A 22,070-nucleotide genomic window follows, 5' to 3' on the forward strand; every position below is an offset into this window, starting at 1 on the left:
GGGCTACAAACACAGCAGTCCCTAAGAGCTGCAGGTCACGTGGAAGAGTAAGCAGGCCAGGTGGGGGCTGAGGGAAACTGAGGCACACACCAGCCCAGGAGGGAAGGGGACAGCCATTACTCCAGTCTAGCAACGACTGGCATTGTGCAAGCCCACTGTTGCCAGAGCTAGCTTCTTTTTTCATAAGGAACCAAAACTCCAGATTTTTATATGAAATTTCTTGGTTTTCAAATACTGGCAACTAATTTTTTAAATGTTTAAAACACTGTGTGGGCCAAATAAAACATGCGCCCAGGTTGCAGTCGGCCAGTCGCCTCCAGGCTGCAGCTTTGGCAAGCAGGCCCCGGCTTCCCCCAGCCCAGCCCTCTTGGGACCTGCTACATCCCTATGTCTCTGACCCTCAGGGAAATCCCGGTGGGTTCAAAAGAGGCTGCCCCTTGGGCGGAGGACTCACCCTCTTCTGCAGGGGCTCCTCGGCCCTCCTTGGGGGTGCAGCAGCCATTCTCCACTGCTCTGGAGGCTTCAGGCAGGGTCTCAGCGGCACCCTCTCCCTCTGCTGGGGCCCCGCCCTTCTGTCCCCCAGCAGGGCTCCCCTCCTCTGGCTGGGGCTCACTCCGCTTCTCCAAGTCCCCATTGGGTAACATTTCTGAGGGGCCTGAGTCCTGGGCCATGGAGGGGGACTTGGAGGTCACTGGGGGGTCCTTCGGCATGTCACTGCTTTCCACCTGGAAAGATGAAAAAAAAGATACACAGGGGAGAATTAGACCAGTGGTCTTGGTCTCTTTTAAATCACTGACCCCTCTGAAATTCTGGTGAAAGTTATGCACTTTCTGTCTAGAAAATTGTGCTCACACAAACCTTCATGCAAGCAGACACATTCACAATTTTGTTTGCAATAGCAAAGGGTTCATGGGCCTGACCCCCTGCAGTCGAGAGGTCTATGGACTCCAGCTTAAGAAACGGGAGAAGAACCCAAGCAGGTTTGCCAGCCTGGTTCCACTGCCCACGGGGCACCCCACCTCCCTACTCACTGGGGTTACATAGGGCTTTCTCTGCAGCCCCTATTTAAAAACAAATGTTCCTCATGCTACCCATAATTTGAATAAGAACCTCCCCTCCCCCACACACCGACCCAAGATTCAAATGCCACCAGATCAATTCTGGGAACCCCAGGCCAGCCTGACTTCTGCTGTAGAACCCTCCCAGCTTTCCTCTTACATGAGGGTCAATGGAGGCCTCCCCAAGCATTCCTGGCCCCCTAGCCTAGTGCAGCTCTTTCCCCTCAGCTCAGGTTCCCACGAGTCATCCCAGACATTCAGACCCAGAAGAGCCAAGGCTCTAGCAAGCAATTTGCAGTCTCTCTCAACACAGGGTCCCAAATTACCCCCTCAAAAGGGAAATGCATTGCTTTATCCCCTAGAGCCTAAGAAACGGACTTGCCAAGGTTCCAGGTAATAAAAATCAAATAAAGAGTAATCCTAACTGTCTGTGTACATGTCCCTGCATGGCAGGCAAAGCTCTTTCTCACCCATTACCCCATTAGAGCCTTTAACCTCCCTGGGAAGCAGATGCGGATCTCAGAGCTCTCCAAGAATTTTGTGATTTGCTTGAGGTCACAGGATTTGCAAGGTCAGGGCAGGTGCAGGAAAACTGGATGCCCTCTGTGCTGTGCTGTGTGAACACACTCTGTCCTCAGCCATCTGGAGGCAAGTAGGCTAGGACATCTCAGGAAGACTGAAGGTGCCCAGTTTGGGGCAGGAAGAGGCAAGGGCCCCCATTCTCAGTGCTCTGCCACACCGAAGGGCACCAGGCTGCTCTTGGCAGCCATGCCCCACGCACTCCATCTGCAGAACACCTGCCTGGGACAGGGGCAGGGGCAGGGGCAGTGTCAGCTCAACAAGCCTCAGATACAGCACTACTCTCAGAGTACTTTGGTTTCGCCACCAGTAAGGTGAGATGACTAGGCTAGACTAGTGGACATTTTGTCTTTCTTTCTAAGTCTTTATTTTTTCCTATTTATAAAAGTTGTACACAGGTATTATAAAAATTCAAACTAAAAGGGCCGGCCCGTGGCTCACTTGGGAGAGTGTGGTGCTGATAACACCAAGGCCATGGGTTTGGATCCCTATATAGGGACGGCCGGTTGGCTCAATTGGGAGAGCGTGGTGCCGACAACACCAAGTCAAGGGTTAAGATCCCCTTACCAGTCATCTTTTAAAAAAAAAAAAAAAAAAAATTCAAACTAAAAAATGAATAGTGTTAGGCTGGCCAATTAGCTCAGTTGGTTAGAGTGCAGTGTTGTAACACCAGGGTCAAGGGTTCAGATCCCAGTACTGGACAGCCACCAAAAAAAAAAAAAAAGGAATAGTGTTAAAAGGTTAAAGCTCCTATTTCAATTCCCTATTCCCAAAATTACTCCCCCAAGGTAAACCGTTATTAACAGTTTGGCAAGCATCCTTTCTAGACTTTTCTATGCACCAACAATCATGTATAAGTTACATGTTTATACATATGTATTCATACACACATCCGATTCAAATTTTTTTTTTTTTCTGAAAGGGTGTCATACTATTCACAATGCTTTTGTTGTTGTTTTTTACTCATGGTGTTCTGCAACTTGTGTTTTCACTTACGAAGCCCCACGGGCATCTCTCCATACCAGGGCATATGGATCTGTCTCCTTCTGTTTCATGGATGCCCCATAATCTATGTAAATAGCTCCCTGACGGTGGGCATTTGGGCTGATTTGCTTTTTGCAGCAGTGAACGCCCTTGCACTTACAGGTCTGTACACCTGTGTGTTTCTGTAGGACAGAGTTCCAGTAGCAGACTGGCAGGGTTCAAGAGCCTGCCCATCTAAGTGTGTGGAGATACTGCCAAACTCCCTCCAGAAAGTTATACCCCTTGAGCACACAGCCAGCACTGGCTCCCCAGCCCCTCCTCTGCTCAGCCCCATTTCCAAGGCTGCTTCCACTCTAATGGTCTGAGACTTGAACTCTTTGAGCCCACTGCTATCCGGTGAGGAACCCCCAGAGGTGGCAAATGGGGATAAAGTCCTTGGGGAAAAAAAGCAGAACAAAACCAGTCCTCTCAGGTCTGCTTCCCCCCCCCCCCCCCCCCGGGCACACAGAGCTGCCTGAGGGCTAGCAGAAGGACCTCCAGGGGCCACGCTCAGCGGCCTTCCCCAGGCTGTGCGGGTGGCTGGGGCAGGCCGGCTTGCAGGACAGCCGCCCACGGGTGTACGCGCCTCGGCGGCTGGGCCGCAGCAAGGGGAAGAGCATGTGTCTGGTGGGGGTGGGGTGTGCTCCATTGGGCTTGGGGCTGGCACAACCAGGGGGATGAAGTGCAACAAGTCACCCCTGTCAATCGCCCCAGCGTCCATCCTGTGTCGGGACGCTCCGGGAACTCAGAATGCTCTTCCACCTCCCTGCTGCAGCAAACAGGGCACCTCTGGCCTGCAACGCTCCTCCCTGGGGTAAGTCCCCTTTAAGGCTCAGACTGCCCAGGCCGCCTGGAAAGTGGGGCACCTGCTGCCCCGACAGCCACCCTCTGGGGTCCAGCTGTGCCAGGCACCACAGAGCCTCAAACACAGACTACCGGGGATGGGGGGTCCCTCCTGGCCAAGTCAGGTGGAGAATTTAGTTCAGAGCTGACCTCTCACCATGGCCTGTCTTCCCTGCCTCCCGCCACTTGCTGCCCCACGGACACCTCAGTTTGGGGCGGGCTCTGAGCCCACAAAGCTGCTCAAGACAACTTCACCATCACTCACTTCCTGCCTGGAGACCACACGGCCTCCTCTCACCCAGGGACTCACTTCCTGTTGACTGCCAGCTCCACAGCAGAGACCCGGGAGTGCCAGCTCTGAGCCCCAGCACAGCACCAGGGTCCCGACCGGCCCAGTCACTCAAGCATGCCGTGCAGGCACCTGCCCCAGGCCCTGCCCCGAGGACTCCAGTCTGCAGCAGCATTAGATGCACCATTCTTCCAGAGGTGCCAGCAAGGCTGGGGGCAGGGGGAAACACTGCACAGCTCCTGCCCCAGGGTTAGCTCAGCGGCTGAAATCCCCACACCCCATCCCACCAGCCCGCACCCTCCTCTCTTCCCAGCCATTCCATCCTCCATTGCCCACCCTCTCTGGTTCTCATGAGCCCCAGGTCAGCCACAGCTCTGGGACTCCTGACTCTCGCCATGGCCAACCCTTGGTCTATCTTACCCACCACGACACCCCCTGAGCTGGGTGTGACCCTTCACTTGGACTCTCTGGGGCCCAGGGTGACTGGGCAGGACAAATCCACCTCTAGGAAACCACTGAGAGGCAGGAAGGAGGTCTGCAGGCAGATGGCCTGAAGCACCCCTCCAAATCCCCGGGGAGGAGCTGGGTGCTCACTGAAAGGGGCATCTCAGGTGAGAAGGGCATGAACCCTGGCCTGGAGCCCGGAAGAGGATGCCCTAGCTGGCCTGGGTTCCTCTGCCCACCCCACCCCACCCCCCTACCCATGCACTCCTTTCAGCCCTTCTCTCGTCTCCTTTCCCTGTCACCTGAAGGGCAGGGACTGTGCTTGATCCAGCCAGACTTAGCATGGATAGGGCACCTGACAGGTGCTCAATAAATATTCACGATCGATTCCTTAATGGCAAAGACTAGGTTAAAAGAGAGAATGCCATGATCACAAGCTTACAGGCAGGAGCCTCAGCTTTGCTGCCATGTCAGATGTCACTGCGAAACAATCTGTTTTTGTTTGCTTTTATTTGACAGCTGCCTTGAAAGAAGACACAGCACACCCCCAAGACACTCATTTTGCCCGTTACCTGGGGGCCAGGGGGCAGCACAAGCTCTTGGCCATCTTAGAAGTCCCCAACAGTAGTTGCAGGTGACAATTTCAGAATGGGGATAGCGAGCACTTCTTCTCCCATGGGGGCGGGGCGGGGGTGGTGGAGGGTCATGAAAGTAGTATCACCCCAGATGTGGGGCAAGCCTGGTTGGTTCTACCACCCATTCTCTGCCCACTCCACCCAGTATGCCTCAGTCTGGGTCTTCAAACCCTGCCCGCCACCTCCTGGACCCCTTTGAGTTTGCTGACCTTCACCTTCCTTCCAGGCAAGACCCCTGACCTAGAGCAACTGCCTCCTGCCTCTCTGCTGCCCCCCACCCCCTCCTCAGGCCTCTCCTGTGACAGTTTATTCCGAACAGGTTAAAGCAGTGGCTCTCAACTAGGGACAATTCTGTTACCCCCAGAAGACATTTGGCAATGTGTCTGGAGACATTTTTGGTTGTCATGTGGGGATGGGGGGTGATAGCGTCCCATGGGTAGAGGCCAGGGATGCTGCTAAACATCTCTGCTGCTGTAAGACACAGGGCAGCCCCGACAACAAAGAACTACTTGAGCCAAAATGTCAACCGTGTTTTTGACCTCAGCTGGGCTGAGGGTAGATACAATGACCAGGGACTGCCTTATTAAATACTAACCCCCAGTCCCCCATCCCCAGGAACCACTATTTACATTCTGTCTTTTTTTGGGGTTTTTTTGGTGCTGGGCAAGTATGGGGATCCAGAACCCTGGCCCTTGGTGTTACAACACTGCGCTCTAACCAACTTAGCTAACCGGCCAGCCCCTACTTTCTGTATAAGGAACATGTTCAAGTCTAGTGTCTATCTGTCTCTCTGTCTCTCCCTCACACACACGCACACACACACACACACACGCTCACACTTGCACCTCGGAGGGATTGTGCTAGGCTCCAGGTCTTTGGAGCCCTCAGCCTCACTACCACCCCCGGGTAGTTGGCAGGTGTGGACAGCTGCTGGTCCCAGCCTGGCCCTAAAGGATGGGGGTAAAGTCCACTGGCATTCACTCCCTGCCCCTCCCCAGCCACTGCATGCCACATTTGTTTACAAAACACTTCCTCATCCTATCTCATTACAACGCTCCCCGCGGCACCTAATTACAGTTTACTGTGTGTCTCCCTCCTAGACCACGAGCTTTGCATTATTTACTGTTCCATTTCTCTCCACCTACCGCTCCCTAGTACCAAGCACAGGAGCTGGCATACACGTGCTTATACGATCAATACATTTAATGATCACAATGACTGAGGTAGCCCCTGTTCTCCTCACCTTTCTGAGGAAAGGTTCCAGGCTTGCCTTGGGTCACACACCTCCTAGGAGGCAAAGCACCAAAAGGCCCCAGGTACAGGAGAGGCAGGTGAAGGCCGACTACCTTTCTGGGTTGAGTGTCAGGAAAAGCCCAAGCTGGCAAATCCCAAGGGTTCCAGGAGGCTGTGATATGCCTGAGAAGGGCCAGGCAGCATCCACCTGAAGCCACAGGCCAAGCCAGAAGGAGCCTTCTGCAGAGAACCTGTCCAGACCCAAACCAATTCCCCAGCCTCAGTCTTCCCCAGAACTCCCGACCTCGCCTGCACCCCACTGAGGCCACATCTCCCAAGGTGGGGCCAAGTGCTGAAGCTCCCGATAGGGGCAAGTGATTTTCATGAGTTCCTTTATGAGAGTTATAATGTTTACATACCAAAACTAAAAACCAGGCACACAACAGCTGAGGGTAACAATACAAGTACAGGGGAATGGGGCCCAGGCACCCGGGGATGCAGGAGCCCATTTTCCAGGCTGCAGGCCAAGCAGCGCTCACCTGGGACAGGGAGGTGGGATGTGTCGGGGGTGGGGGCCCAGTGGGTGCTATTCTCCCTCCACCCCGCCTCTCCTACCAGGAGCCTCACTCGCTCCTGCAGCCTTTCCACCTCTGCACTCCCCGCCATCACAGTCACCACCATCAAGGTCACCGCGGAGGCTGGGCCTGCGCCATTGTGCTTTTACGGCCTGCGTGGGGCTCAGGTCTGTGTCATCCGGGAACTCTGGCGTCTAGCCAGCCATAGCCTCTTGACACACAATCACAGGCGCGACACACAAGGGGTGCAGCCCAGCTCATCTGCCAGCCACGGGAGAGAGGCACATGGATGCTGAGCGCTGTAAACAAAACCACACCAACAAGGCCGCCTCCACTCACACACGCTGCTCCTGGCTCCTTCCAGTTCCTCGGCTCCTGCTGCCCATCAGCCCCTGCCCAGCCTAGATTTTTCCAGGTTGACTCTAGTTTCAGGAAACAGCCACATGTCCATGTAAGCAGGGCCGTCCTGCCCCTGAAGCACTGGCACTTGCCACAACCACCTGCCCCTTGCCCTAGCCCTTTCTGCAGCCACCTTCCCCCGGCAGCCCTCCCCTGAGATCTGACTGCAGCAGAAGTGGCCTGTGGCAGGGACAGCCAGAGAGGGCCACTCCCTGGAGAGGCCCCCACATGCCTCCCTGCTCAGCCTTCCTGGAGTGAATGGAGTCAGGCCCTGAAACTTTGGAACTAGGACCACGACTCCTCCAATTTCCTTTTTCCCAATGGAGCAGCTAAATGAGCCGCCAGTTTGGTCAGGAACAGCAGGAGCAAAGGCCAAAGAGAGCTAACTCTGGAAGTCCTGGCCCCAGCCTGGCACCCCTCCGGGTCCCACCATTTCCCTCAGAGATCTCTCCACCCAAATGTCCCAGGAGAGAACTTTAGGGCTCAGCAAAGCCTTGGGGTCACTCAACCCATGGCCCTGCTAGACTGTCGCAAGCCATGGTAAATGGACACAAGAACAAACATGCCCAGCGAGTGGCCATCTCACCAGGGCTCTGTTTCCAGAAGGGACACCTGTCCACCTGGAAGAGGGCCTGGCTGTGCTCTTTGAAGTCAACCTCAAAGAATTCTGGAGTTGGAAGCTTCCTTTAAAAAGCCAATATGTATAGAAGATCCACGTATTTAAGTAAATCTCTTTTAAAGTTATTTCTATTTCAATCTCTACCATCCCTAGGGTGACAGGTTTGGTAGGAAGGGAACCCACCATGGAAAATGGTGCTTTCTTTCCTGTGCTTTACTCACCTTCCCGCAGTCTCTAATGGGTGTCCCTCCACCCCCACCATGCTGTGCTCACCCTGCCCCACCCGACATGATTTCAAAGCCTTAATCACATCCTCTCTCAGCCTTTGTCTCTCCAGACTGGAGCGTCATAATCTCTTTAGTCTGTCCTCACTTGGCAGCCTTGCCTTCCCCTTGATCAATTTAGCTGCCCTTCTCTGGAGCTTTTCCAGCTCACTTATGTCTCTCTTAAGGTGGGAGAACCAAAATGTACAGAATTCTCTAGGTGGGGATGATGAAAGAAGACCAGTGTCAACAGCTCTCCTCAGATGCATGTGCCGGCGGGTACCTGCCACGGCAGGAGAGATGCAGGTGCAGCCCAGGCTCTAGCAAGCTCAACTGGAACAGGGAGACCATGGAGACCATGGAGACCGAGGCCTACGGGAATGACTCATCGGGGTAGCCCTGGAACGTGCAACTCTGGGGAAGGGGCCAGGGAGGGATAAAAATAATCAGAGGGAATTTTTTTTAAAAACACAAAATGGAGATTCTGAGATTTTACTCAAATGCTCCCCCAGTAAGACCAGTTATCTAAAGTGGCCTCCAAAAGGGCCCCTGCCCAGTCTGCTCCCATCCAGAAGCCTTGGTCTCTGACCACAGCACTGACACTGGCCCTATTGTGCTGTCACTGGGGCCTACAGCATCTCCTGTCATCCCTTCCTCCCCCTCATCCCCAGGGACCAGCAGCACAGACCCTGCCAATTCTGTCCCACCATTGTCACACACACCCCTCCCCCTCCCCCTCCCCACAACGGGTTCTGGGGATGTTTTCTGGCCCCCTCCCACCCTGTGTCCCTGCATTCCCATCACGCTCACGGATGCCAGAGCCGGCTTCCCAAAACACGTCCTCCTCCCCAAAATCTAGTTATCTAAGTTTACACACATATTTTTTCAGGGAGGATAAAGAGTAAAAACCCCTCAAGCTGTCTGTGAACTCACTTTGCAACTGAGATCGAACTCATTTTGAAATGAAACCCTCATCCATGCAGCCAGGCCAAGTGTGAGCCAGTGTGCCCACAGCTCCTGCCCTTGGGCCCCCACAACATACCATCACACCCCGTGTGCATTCCTTCCTACCACCTGGCTCAGCAAGGTCCCTGGTAGGCAGGCCTTTCACTTTTCCCTTGACTTCTCCAAACAATACCCCACTTTTAAGGCCCCATCAAGCCCACATTCTCCAACATGTCTTCCTGGCTCCCCAGATTCTTAGGAGTGCCGTGGCACCTTAAGTCCAAAGCCCTGGCCAGCCCTTCCTCACTGGACTGTACTAGTGGGTGTCAGTGAGGCTGCTCCGGCTGGGGAACAAGCAGACAAAACCGCAAGGAACAGTTCAAAGTCTCCAACCTCATGAGCTACATGACAGTCCTTCCTAAACACTTTCAAAAACATAAGCAGACAGGAGAGCGGGCAGCAGTGTGTCCTGATGCAGCTCACAGGAGGAAAATGCCTGGGAGGGCTGACCAGGGGCCGAAGCCCAGGAATGGGAGTCACTGTCTCAAGGAGTTTTGTGCATGAAAACCAGGGGGCACCAAGTCACTGGGTCAAGGTTCGACGGGTTCACACAGGAGCAGATCTGATTTGGAAACAAGGAGGGGATCTGAGCTCTGTCTTAACTTGGAGAAGAACTGAAAGGTCATATTGGGTTGGAAAATGAGCCAGTGCTGCAAACCCTAACAGCTGAGTTAAACTGTGCCCAACTGATGTGAGCTGCAGTGGCACAGCATGGTCCCTGACTTCTCAGGCTTCATACCCCAGGGCTTTTGCTCTGAAGGGGTTGGTTTTGCCCTCCTGAACTTACTCACTCCTACGCTGTGTTGGAGGGTCAGATGTGGAGTAAGGAAAGCCAGTGGCTCCGGCTCAGCCCTCAGCCGAGCTCAGCCCCAGCTCCCAGCCCCCTCCCCCTCCTCCCTCCCTTTCTGGGTTATTCTTAGCAAGAGGTGACCTCAGAGTGCTCCCTCGGAGCGAAAATAACCCTGGAGGAAGTTGGCGGGTATAAATCTTCAATGAATAAATGCATACAGCTAATAAACAGGGTATGGTGCCCCACAAGGCTGGTCACCCACTAGAATTTGGTTGGCAGGGACAGAAACTGTCCCTCCAGTGGCTCAGCAGAAACCACCACGAAGGACAAAGGCCTTCCCAGGGCTGTTTGGGCTTGTAAGCAGGCAGGAACCAGCTGCAGACACCCTTCCTCGTCATCCTGCAACGTCCCTGGGAGCTGGCGAACAGGAAAATGCCCCTTCCTCCCCGCCCCAACACACACCCCTACACGCGGGCTCAGCCCCGCACGCCAGCCCCCTCCTCCCAGGCATGGGCACTGGCCAGCCTGCAGGCCTTGGCCCAGGTGCCAGCTCCCTCCCAAGCCCCGCCCAGCCCTGCAGCTGGCTTCCTGCTTCCTGTCCCCGGCTCAGGGTGCAGCATCCTGCTCTCCGGCCAGTGCTGCAGACAAACCAGGCCACTGCCGTCTTCAGCAGGCCCACCTCCCCATCCTCAGACCACCGCAGCCTCCCCCACATACACACCAGCTCCCTGGTACTTGCGTCAATCGCCCTTGTCAGTTACATTTTCTTTGTATGCTGTTTGGATCAGCTCTACACACTTGTTCAAGCAGCCCTGCATTCATACATTAACTCAAAAAGAACCTGTGGAAACCCAGTCGGCTAGACTGCGTGGCTCCAGCAGTGAGGAGTAAAGAGCCCCGTGGGTTTTGCACCTGGCTGGTGTGGCGCCCAGGTCCAGATCATCCTCTCTAAACCTCAGTCTCTTCGTCTGAATGTGGGGATGGTGACCACAGTGGTCCCGCCTCCTCATGCAGGTTTTTGCCAGCATCATATGAGGTAATTGTTGTAAAAGGCCTTTGTAGGCAAAAAAAAAGAAAAAAGTGCCGCACAACTCTGAGCCTTTCCTCCTGGCCTCTGTCCTCAGCGAGCTGTGTAGACAGGTGTAATGTGGCTCAGCTTGGCGGCAGCTATGCAATAGGGGTGGCACCTAGGGCCAAAACCTGTGGAAGGGACAAGCTCTCTCAACCTGCTTTTCAAGTTATCTAGGGTGAAAGCCCAGGTTTTGGTTTTGGATATTTAAATTCTTAATCCACCAAGAATTGTCACTTCTGTAAAATACAAAATCACACACGTGAATGTGGCAAAAATATCAGATTGATATAAAAGCTTCTCCATACTTATTCTCAAGTTCTGTAGAGACAGGCAACAGTTGGCAGACCAGTGCTTCCCACAGTGAAGTGTGCAGACCACTGCCATCCAAGCACGTGATCGGTGGGCTTGTGACTTGCCTTTGATTTGTCAGTTCATTTTTATTCATTTTACAAATGGCTCAAGAAGGGAAAGCCCAGTGTGGGTCACGATGGCTGAACTGGGCTTCATTTACTATTAGGCTTTGGTGGGCTGTGGCACCAGGGCAGGCAGAGAGAAGGGAGGGCTGTGGAACAGCAGGGGAGGCAGCGGGAGCAGCGGGCTTGGCGTGTTCAGGGAGCAGTGAGAAGACCAGGCTTCCGTGGCCAAAGCGGTGCTATCTGCTGCTAGTGCAGGGGCAGGAGAGGTCACATGGAGAGGGGCTGGAACGCCAGGTGGAGTGTTCCAGATCTTGTTCCCTAAGAAATGCAGCTGCTGGAGATTCTTGAAGAGAGATGTGTCAGGTATCACATTTACAGTGATTGTGTGACCTGTGTTATTATTTACTTTTATTTCTTGTGATTACGTGTGGCACACTAGACTGAAAGATAAGTCTTCTTTATCAGTGAGGCTTCCCCCCACATGGTGGGTGCTCAGTAAGTGGGAAGTGTTCGTCATGAAGGGGAGGTGGGGCTGGGGGTTTTAGAAAGCACACTGGCCTGGGCATACTGGGGGCAGGTGGACTTGGTTGGGGAGGGCACAGCCAGGAGGCCAACGCAGCAGCAGGAATGAGTGGAAGGCATCCAGGGATAGATGCCTGCTGAAGGCACAGACAGAGAAACCTTGGGAGCAAAAGGAGGAGAGAGCTAAAGATCTCTTAGCCTTAGACTGGGTGATGGTGAGGACACTCACGGATGTAACTTGGCCCTCCTTGTCCAGTGCTGACTGTGCAACGTGTGCACAAAGGAAGCCTCCCGCCAGGGTGTCCTCTCTCACTTCCCAGCGCCTTCCCATTACACCTGTCAGGACCTGCGCCAAGCTCCCTCCTGTCTCCAGGCTTAGCGGGATGACACACTCAGCTGCTTTAAAGCTCCCTACTAAAGCTACTCCCAGGCCACAGCTGCAACAGGTCCCTGAGAAGCCGTCCCTGCTGCACTCCTGCCTGGGAAGAGAGGAGGCTGGGACCAGCACCTGCTCCACAAGGGTTGAGGCCCCGAATCAGAGCCTGAAACCCAGGCGGAGGACCACAGGCTGACTCCTGGATGTGGCAGGAATTTCCCCATCGTGGGCTCCCAGGAGGGGCTATGATGGCTGTTTTTCTCTGGGGTCAGTCTTCTTCTGTTCTCGCAGTGTGCAAGGTGTCCCTTTTCCCACATTTGCCACAGGCCCCCTGACGCCCCAGCCAGTTTTGCCTTCCCCATACTTGCTCCCACCCTGGGGTCTCTCCTGAGTCCAGGTGGCTACAGGTGTCACCTAGGACACAGGCTGGACCACATTCAGACTATGACTTTTATAGGATGTGCACCACCTCCCACCAGGGCTGCTGAGAAGTGAATGTGTCAGCCCCACCCCAAAGGCCTGCACCCCACATTGTGGACACTGGCCCCCTCAGTGGAGCAAGTTTATTACACTGCCAGCCCTGCACATTTGGACCCTGCTTTCCTGTTTGCAAAACGCTCTAGGAGCTGGACAGTGTAGGTTCTACTGGCAGCCATATTTTACCAATGCGGAAGCAGCTCAGAGAGATTAAACAACATGCTCATGGTCACACAGCTGGGAAGCAGTAAATCCAGATGCTGTTTCTTCTGTCAACCTACAGCTGCTGTGGCCTCCTAAAGAAGAAAGGTCTAGCAGGCAGGGGCAGACCCGACCTTTGCTGAGGCTCATCGGTACTTAAACCCATTTCGTTGTCACAGGGGTCTAGAAGGAGTGCATCCTTCATGACCTCTGTTTTTCAGAAGGGGACCCTCAGGTTCAGGCAGTGATTTGTTCAAGGTCACACAGATGGTCAGTGGTGGAGCTGGGATTTGAACTCAAATCTGTTGGACTCTAAAAAGACTGTTTTCCTTCCCCACTGCAGCCTGCTCCAGACCTAGGTAGGTGGGACCTGCCAACCTTCCTCCACCCACTGGTCTGTACCCCCTTCTCGCTCCTTGTCCGTCTGATCTGATATTTGCTCTGCAGATCTCGGAGGGAGGTGGGCACACATGCAGGTGTGGAAGGAATTGTCAGTGGCTCTGACTCCAGCCCACTCCCCTCCCCCACCTTCTCCCTCGGGTGCTCTGACAGTAGTGGAGAACAGAAGCACCCCAAATCTTTGAGCGCAGCCTGCAGGGTCTGCTACAAGCAGAAATTCCTTTGAAGTCCCATTTTATCTTTCAATGTCATGTGAATTTTTCATTCCAGGTCATAAAATATCCATGTTTGCTTTAATACTAAAATGTTTAAAATTATGTACCAGTTAAATTACTTAACTCCTGCCCCCACCCCCCGCCCCTCCCAATACAAGCAGAATTGGCAGTGGTGCACTTTAGTACCCAGCGGGTTCCCAAAATGTTGCCTCTAAGAACCCACCTCCCTCCCTCTGCTTTCCTCTTGCACTTCAGCCACCACTGACCCCGACTCTCTACCCCACGGGAGAAAATCCTGGCTCCCTGCCCTGCCAAGAACATTTCCTTGAAGGGCTGAGTTACTAATCCAGAGCCCCTGCCTCCCCCTTACCTTCTTGCTCCAAGTTTGCCATGCTCAGCTGCAAGGGACTAAAAGAAAGGAACCAGCTGTCTTTGGTGCTGGGAAAGTTATTGCTCCACCTCCAAGTCTGGGACCTAAGAGAGGCAGCTCCTACAGCCCACAGGCCTCGTCCTCCAAAGCCCCTCTCATGCCCTGACTGCAGCGGCAATGGCTCCCAGAAGCCAGGGCTTGTGGCCTGCACCCCCACAGGACTTCAACAGCACCCTCAGTCTCCTCCTCTCTCACAGACAGTCCCACCAGCCTGTACCTCTTCCCTCCCCAGTTCCCATCCTCCGGGTTCTCAGGTGGGGGCTGAGACCCAGGCTGGGTGTGTGGTCAGGCTTGGGGGGTTCCTTGTCCAGCCCGGGAATCTGGCAAGCTCTCTTGCTGCCCTTCCAGAGGGAGGCTGGAGTCAGGGGCCTGGGTCAAAATCAGTCAGGGCCCAGCTCCAAATCCCACCAGCCAAGGCCCCTGGCCTCTCAGGGCCTCTAGTTCTCTGCGTAGGAAATGGGGAAATATGAGCGTAGCCATGGGCTCAAAGAACGGGCAAGGTGAACAAGTTCTGCAGCTGGAGGGGTGCACTCACAACATCACCTGGTCTTCATGTCCCCAGGGTCCTGTAGGACACGCATCACTGCTGTCCAGAGCACAGGCATGTGTGTCTTGTGTGTGTGTGAAATGGGACACTCACCGGGGGGTGCTTGCGCTTCCTCCCAGGCCTCCCCACCTTCCGGGCTGTGGTACTGGGCTCCTGCCGCTCCTCCTTGCCACGAGGCTCCTCCTGCTCCTCTCCGTCCTGTGGGCACAGACACAGCCTGTGAGGTTGAAGGCCAATCCAAGAGGCACAGCATTCCAGGCCTCTCCTGGGCTGGCTGTGGCCCGCATTCCAGCCCCAGCCTCCTTCCATCCCACCCCCATGAGAGCCACACTTCCAGGGATGCACCATGCCACCCCCCACCCCAGGATGTTATTCACCCCCTGCCTGCCTGATAACGTGTGAGCCACTTCTTGGAACCCCATGTGAACACACCCTTGGGGGGACATCAGGGGAGACCCGGCTGACCCGGCAGAAGGCATTGCTCCCTCCTGGTGACCGCATTTTCGGAACCACAAAATCATAATGCAAGTCTTGATATGGGATTTCTGAGTTAGGAGTTGATTTATATGAAAACATCTTACACATATACAAAAATTAAGCTAGTGATCTATTTAATGAATCACCTTTATTGAAAAGAATAAACTCACATTAAAAGAAATAGTAAATTTAGCGATGTCAGGCTGGCCAGTTAGCTCAGTTGGTTAGAACACAGCCTTATAATACCAAGGTTATGGGTTCAGATCCCAACATTGGCCAGTCACCACCCAAAAAAGAAAAAAAAAATGTATATACATATATATATATATATATATATATATATATATATATATGTATGTATGTAAAAATTTAGAGATGTCTGTCTGAAGTACATGCAATACTGGAAATGAGGACTATCGCAGGAAATAGAGAACTTTTACAGCTGCTGTAAATATCCCCACCCTGAAGTCTCTGCCATGTAGCACTGGCAGTGCATATGCTGTCACCCCATGGGGTGTCTCAGGGGGCACGTCTTGGCTCCCCTCAGTGCTTCTCATTCACTGAGCTCCAGAGCAAAAGCCTGCTTTGCTGCTCGCCCTCACGCAGCACTTGCGCAGGGCCAGGCCCCTTGGAGCTTCTCTCTGGGGCGCAGAAACATAAACCTAGAAAGTCCTGCCTCACTGCTCCAGTCTGGCCACAAACCACCCACAAGCCTCTTCTGACTCAGCCGGGCTCCGGCATGACTAGTCACTAGCAGGTCTGATGCTGGGGAGGGAGAAAGGGACCCCAACCCAGCAGAGGGACAGCCTGTCTTCATGCCCTGGGTAACGTCAAGAGCCAAAGATGGCTTTGGGGCCCTCCCGAGGGAGGCACCAATCAGAGCAGGGCTGATATCACGGGATGGAGGGGGCACAGGTTCCCTGGAGGTTTCACTGAGATGGCCCTCACCATCCCACTCAAGTTTCATTTTCTGTGATTGCAAAACACCTTGTGGTTTGCCACATTAGTCTTCAGGTGACAGTGGGATGAGCAAATGGAAGGGTCCAATTGTAGACATTAGACCCATGGGAAGAACATCACTGGGCCCACCGTCCGAGGCACGCCTGTGGGACAGACCATCACAGCCCAGGTTCTGGGAGGCCTCCAGAGGTGCAAGTGGAGGAGGAACAGAGGCGCCAGGCCTTGGCACATAGTGGTGGCCATGGTCAAGTTAGAGAGAGGGCACAGCTTATAAAGGAGACAGAGAGGGAACGGTCAGAGGTGCGGGAGAAGACCCTGGTGTATTGTGGGAGAAAGGAGGGAGCGAGCTGCCAGCCCAAGCAACCAAAGTCGTCTGCTGCAAACACGCTGAGGACAGTGAAATTTGGCGAGGGGTCATAACTGACGGCTGACCTTCGAGAGCAGCAACACTAAGCTGTGCGGAATGACATGGCAGCGAGGACTGAGGCTAGAGGAGGGCTGAAGAGGACAATTCAAGGAGTCCAGCTTATACAAAATCTGGAAAGGAAGCCGGGGGATGGGGGGCGTGGAGGATCCTGTGTGGAGGGGCAGGCTGGCCCCAGGACCAGAGATCCTTGAGGGGCTCTTTTCAGGAAGGCACAAGAATTAATGAGGGCAGAGAGGCCATGGAGAGAGTGGACAGCTGGTGGGGAGTCTCGTGAGGGCTCAGGCTGGCCTAAGAGCACATGCCCGTGGGAAGTCAGGACTGCTGGATACAAGCTGTCCTCTGAGGACCCCACAGCCCCATTTAAGAAAGGACCCCTTGGATCACACAGAGAGGAAATACTACCAATGCAGCTTAATATTTGCAAAGGTTTCTATTTGATCTATACGACTGTGATGAATTTCAGGCTGAGATAGTTTATAAAACTATCAGGGTCAATGTGACATCACGGAAAGGGCAAAGGGCCGGGGCAAACCAAAGTGGGTATGTGCCCAGCTTGTCTATTTTCTAGTTTCAGGACTATCCTTTCTGAGCCTCAGTTACCTCATCCATAAAATGGGGGTGTGAAAGATTCCACTCTGCCTGCTTCTCAGGCTTTTGAGAGGACAGATGGATAAATGGTTTGTCCCCTTGTCTATTTTGTTCACTGCTGAATTCCCCAGAGACCAGAACAGAGTCTGGAAAAACTCCTGCCCAGAAATTCTGGGAGTTGAACCATTTCTTCAATAAACTGCATTTATAACAGAGGGATTCATTTCATTTTCTAACTTTTATATTGAGCTAATCAAAGATGTGAAAGACAATCAGAGCCTCTGATCAGCAAAAAGGAAGCATGAGTTCCACATGGCAATGACCTGAAAACAAAGACATTTGACATTTCAGGACAGGCAAGCCCTGGCTTCCATCAGGCATGTGGAGAAAGCCTTTGGGGACCCTGATAGGCCACCCTATGCCACAGCAGACTTGCTGTAATTCCTCACCTTATGCCATGCATGCTGAGCCCAGCGGGCGAGGGATGCTCAGCACATTATCAAGTCAACCCAGCCAAGGAAGAAGGGGTGGACCCCCCAATACCAGGCTACCTCCCCAGAACCTGATGTGTCCAGAGAGCGTTGAGAGCACCAGGCAGGCTGCTGTGCCCAGCATGGGCAAGGCACTTTATCCACCTGGACCAGCACTCAGGCCTCACACACCTCACACACCCCTGTGCTTGGGGAAAACAAGTCTCCGAGAAAGCCCGGGTCAGGATTCACATCCAGGCTTGAATGGCTCCTGGCCCATGCCCTTTCCACTTGGCCCTGAAGCACAGCTTTCTGAAAAGCATGTTACCTTCTGCCAACATGTCATTCTGCTGTGACGGAGCCACAAGTTGCAGGGCAGAGTGGAAGGTGGTGCTTTCTGCCCTGGGCTTGCCTGAGGTTCACACTCCTAGGAGGGGGGCTGGGACACTGAGAAGGGTGAGCAGATGGCTCAGGCCATGCCCCCAACCCCTGATGGCTCCAAGGAGGCGCATCAAGTGGCTCATTCTCACATCTGTCACAGGGCCTGTTTCATTCAATAACTTTGCCGATGGGTTGAGCAAAGGAATTTTAAACATGCTTATCAAATCTTCAAGTAGCACTGAATTAAGAGGCGTCGCTAATACTCTGAAAGACAAGAATCTCGAGCAGCTGGAAAACAGTAACCCATTTAGCAGGAACAGATTTGAGTCCAGGTTGGTTTCCTCATCTGTCAAGTAAGGGTCCTGAATTAGTCCATCCTTCCAGTGGGAGACGGGAGTGGGAAATTCTAGACAGGTGGGCTTAGGAGAGGGCAGAGGTAGCCTGGGAGTTTTGCTCTGCTTTTGCTTATTAGTAACTGCAATCTACTGAACCTCCAAGTCTTGCTTCCCTTATCTGTAAAATGGGGACAATAATAATAATATCTACTTTGCAGTGATGTCATAAGAATTAAATGAGGTAATATATCAAAAGCTGACATATGATAGTCACTCAAGAATTGCTAACTTCCTCCCGGCTCACACGTCCTGACCAGCACATTTCACAGAAGCGCATCACTCCCACCCCACCCCTCCCCCATGCCAATCCCAGCTCAGCGCCCTACATACGCAGCTTTCACTGCCAGACAGATCCCAACATCTGGCTGGTGCTGCTGCTGCGGCCGTGAGATACACAGAAGGACCAGGGCTCCGTGATCTTTCCAAAATGCAAAGCTGATTATGTTACTCCACAGAGCTTAAACCCTTGCTGAGGGGGCGTCCAGGGGCCTAGAGGATCCAGCTGAGCTCCTTAGCCTGTGTGCAGGAAGGTGCCCAGGATCCAGCTGGATTGCCTTGGTCTCCTCTCCACGCTGGGGTCCCAACACCGCACCAGGTACAAAAGCAGGCTGCTTCTGTTTTCTCAGCACCTTGGCACTGACCGTTCCTTCTGCCCAATGGTCCCCTCAGGTTCACCAGCAAACCCTTACTCACTGTTCCAGCCTCGCTTCCTGGATTCTCTTCCCATCCCCTACCTAGACTGAGCCGATAGACTCTTCCTCTCCTATGCGCCCACTGCCCAGCTTTGCAGCTGTCAGCTATGGTGTTGGCCAGGCCAAGAGCTCTTTATCTTAGTCACGCTGGCATCCACAATGCCTAGACTGATGCACCTAGCACAAGGCAGGCACTCAAAAAGACTTGAGTGACTGTCACATAGTAGGTGCTCAGTAAATAACTGAGTCCATACACACAAATCGAGGCACAAGTACAATCCACAAACCAGCGCAAATACAACCATGCATGAGGCTCCAGTGCCACTTGGATCCTTATGACTTCAGAAGCAGGAAATGGGATGACTAAAATGTACTTTCTAGGCTTAGACATAATTGTCACTTTACATTTATGTAATTCCTTACAGCTTTCAAAGCACCTTCACATTTGTTGGCCTGTTAGATTAGGTGGTTCCCATCAGCCTCTCTCAACTTCTGAGGCTATGATTTGACCTACATTTCAACACAGCTCACTGGATGGATTATTTTAAGCCACATACAACTTCTCATTCTGATGAGCTGGGCTATGACAATAATAATCTCTCATATTTGTACTGTACGTGGCAATTAACAAAGCATTTTCACATATGTTATTTCATTTTTATTCTTACACTTTACAGACAGCAGAGCTGGTATTATTTTTTCCATTATAAAGGCGGGAAATCTGAAGTTCTGAGAGGTTATGTGACTCGCAAAGATCAGAGAGCTGAGAAGGGAGGCCTTCAGATCCAGGAGTTAGATCTTTGGATTCCCAGCCCATGGGTCTTTCCACTGCAACAAGCCACTATCCTCTACCATACCATGTTTTACACACACACACACACACACACACACACACACACACACACACACACACTGAAACATCGGATGCTGGCAATCCAAGGTAAAGGCACACACTGGCATTCACGTGCACACGGACACATACACTCTTGGCTGGCCGTGCCTAGACACAGGACCCCTCCCCACAAGACATATATGTCTCATGAGGCCCTCACCCAGAGACAGGCAGCCTGACATACGTGCTCCCTCCAGTACTTAAACAGGATGCTACTGACCCAGCATCCGTTGAGCAGATGTCTCAAGTTGGTGTTTGAATCTAGGGGATGAACTTGCCGGATCTAGCCAGCCACTTGCCCGGGCCCCCTGGGACAAGAAGCACGCACAGCCTTTGCCAGCTGGCTGGCTGGCCTCCCAGGGACTGTCTGTGGTTGTGGAATTCACTGAAGCGAATTGGCCCTGGCAGCAGGCAGAGCCCTGTCCTGGGCCGCCTGAGCACCAAGCTCTGCAGAACTACAGCCATGGGACCTTGTACCCCATGTGCCACGCACGCGCACGCTCCCACGTATGGATATGCCCAGGCTGACCCTGCAGAGGTGGCTCTGCTAGAGAGGTGAAGGGGCAGAGGCTGGGGACGGTGGGAGCAGTCAAGCAGTGACACTGGGAATCACTGCAGATGCTCACACTTCCAGAGTCCTCCAATACTTCCTGCTTTTCTTGATCTGAGTCACCTCCCAAAGTCCATCAGTGCTTTATTTCAATTATTCAACTATTCACCAAATATTCATTGACTGCTTGGTAGGCTTTATAATTATTGATGAAAGCCTTCCATCCTCCAGAAAGGCCACACACACTCCTGGCAGGCAGGGGCCATGTCTTTTTGGCCTGAGTCCCCCACAGCCCCTGGATATTTGCATACAGCAGGTGCTCTATAAATGCTAAATAGCTAAAAATGGCTGTGCCAGGCTGTCCTGCCAGGCTGCAGCACTTCCTCCACAACCTACTGGCTTCAGCGAGCCTCAGGAACAGTAGGCCGGACCTCACACCCACAAAGTAGCACGCCTCTGGGGTCTCGGTGCCCCTGTGAGGCCAGGCACAGGGGTACTCAGGGGTACCTACTGTGTACTGGATACAAAGATAAGCAAATAGGGAACTCTGTTTGGAGGGAGAGACAATACATAAACAAAGCAGAGAGTGCCCACTGCTCTGCCAGCAGCCATCTCCATGGGCACCAGTCACAGTCACTCCTTCAGCAGCCATCCCCAGGCTCTGCACAGCCCTTGCTTTACAGAGGGAAAGCATCCAGGTAAAACCACTTTGCAGCAATGTGTCCTTTGCCAAGATTCTTAACCTCTCTAAGCCTCAGTTCCTCACCTGTAAAATGGGGATGACAGGAGGCACCTCCTGACTTATTGTGAAGATTAAGTGAGTTAATTGCCAAGCAAAGGAAACTCCTTTATGCATCCTCCCACACCTTACAAATGTTAAGTGGGATGATTATAAGTAATTGCCCTGTGGCTCTCTGCAGAGGCAGCCGCAGGGCATGACCATGCCTCCTGTGCCAAGCCCAGGTCCCAGCGAGGAAGGGCCCATTTCCCAAGTGTGCTGGGACACCCACTCCAGCTCAGCTCCCTTCTTCTCCTCTTCACAGCTGAGCCCAGCCTTTCGTGTTCTAACCTGTGGCCATTTAGAGCAGAAGGGACCCGAGGGACCTTGGGCCCAGCCATGGTCCCTCACATGGGCCCCTGAAGGAGTCCACAGCCCCCACCATCGGGAGTTAGGTCTCACTGCCACTTGCCTCAGTTTGGCTTCTGTTCAACGGGTGATGGGACCTGAGATCTCTTGTAAATGCAGGCTCAGAGAGAGGGAGCCTTCCCTTCTCAGGCCAGGCTCTCAGCAGACTCTAAACCCCCACCTGTGGTTCTCTGCTCTTCTCCCATCCCTGCAGCCCGTGGGGTGCGGTGGATCAAAACCACAAAGGTATACGTAGGTAGGTAGATGGATAAGTGATAGATATCCAGAATAAATTATGAGGCTAACTTAATATGTTAATGCTTACATGCATCATCTCACTTCAACCTCTCAAGCAGAAGAGGAGCATTTCCCTGCTCAGAGCTTATGTGGCTGCGTCAAGTAGCAGAGTCCAGGTTCAAACACACGTCTGTCTCCAGAGTCCAACTGACCCCCGCCCAAGACTGTACTGACTGCCAGGTTAACTAAATTTGACACATGATAATGTCTAATTTAAGAGAACTTTAGAGACTCTGAAGCCCAAAACTTAAGTCCCGGTCAGCTCAGGGGTGGGCACTGTTTACAAACCTGCTCCACGAGCCCGAGCATTTAATAACTCCGCCGAGCTAAAAGTGTGCGCACCATTATCATTAGCTGTGTTCCTGAGGAGTGGGGGTAGATGGCTTCTCCACGACTATCTATATG

At 53.1% G+C, this 22,070-nt stretch overlaps 1 protein-coding gene across 4 annotated transcripts in view; it reads right to left on the reverse strand.

Annotated features, from left to right (window-relative positions):
• The window catches only part of DNMT3A (DNA methyltransferase 3 alpha), a 102,027-nt gene that overhangs the window by 47,674 nt on the left and 32,283 nt on the right, over nt 1–22,070 (reverse strand). For 3 of the 4 annotated variants that reach the window (XM_063077613.1, XM_063077614.1, XM_063077615.1), the window contains exons 3-4: nt 14,504–14,608; nt 455–725 (exon numbers count right to left, since the gene is read on the reverse strand). In XM_063077613.1, the coding sequence (XP_062933683.1) occupies nt 455–725; nt 14,504–14,608 (376 nt within the window). Of the gene's footprint in view, nt 1–454; nt 726–14,503; nt 14,609–22,070 lie in introns of those variants that run through there. The other variant, XM_063077617.1, reaches the window with a different exon arrangement.

The sequence above is a fragment of the Cynocephalus volans genome, chromosome 14, assembly GCF_027409185.1.
Source record: "Cynocephalus volans isolate mCynVol1 chromosome 14, mCynVol1.pri, whole genome shotgun sequence".
Taxonomy (NCBI): Eukaryota; Metazoa; Chordata; class Mammalia; order Dermoptera; family Cynocephalidae; genus Cynocephalus; species Cynocephalus volans.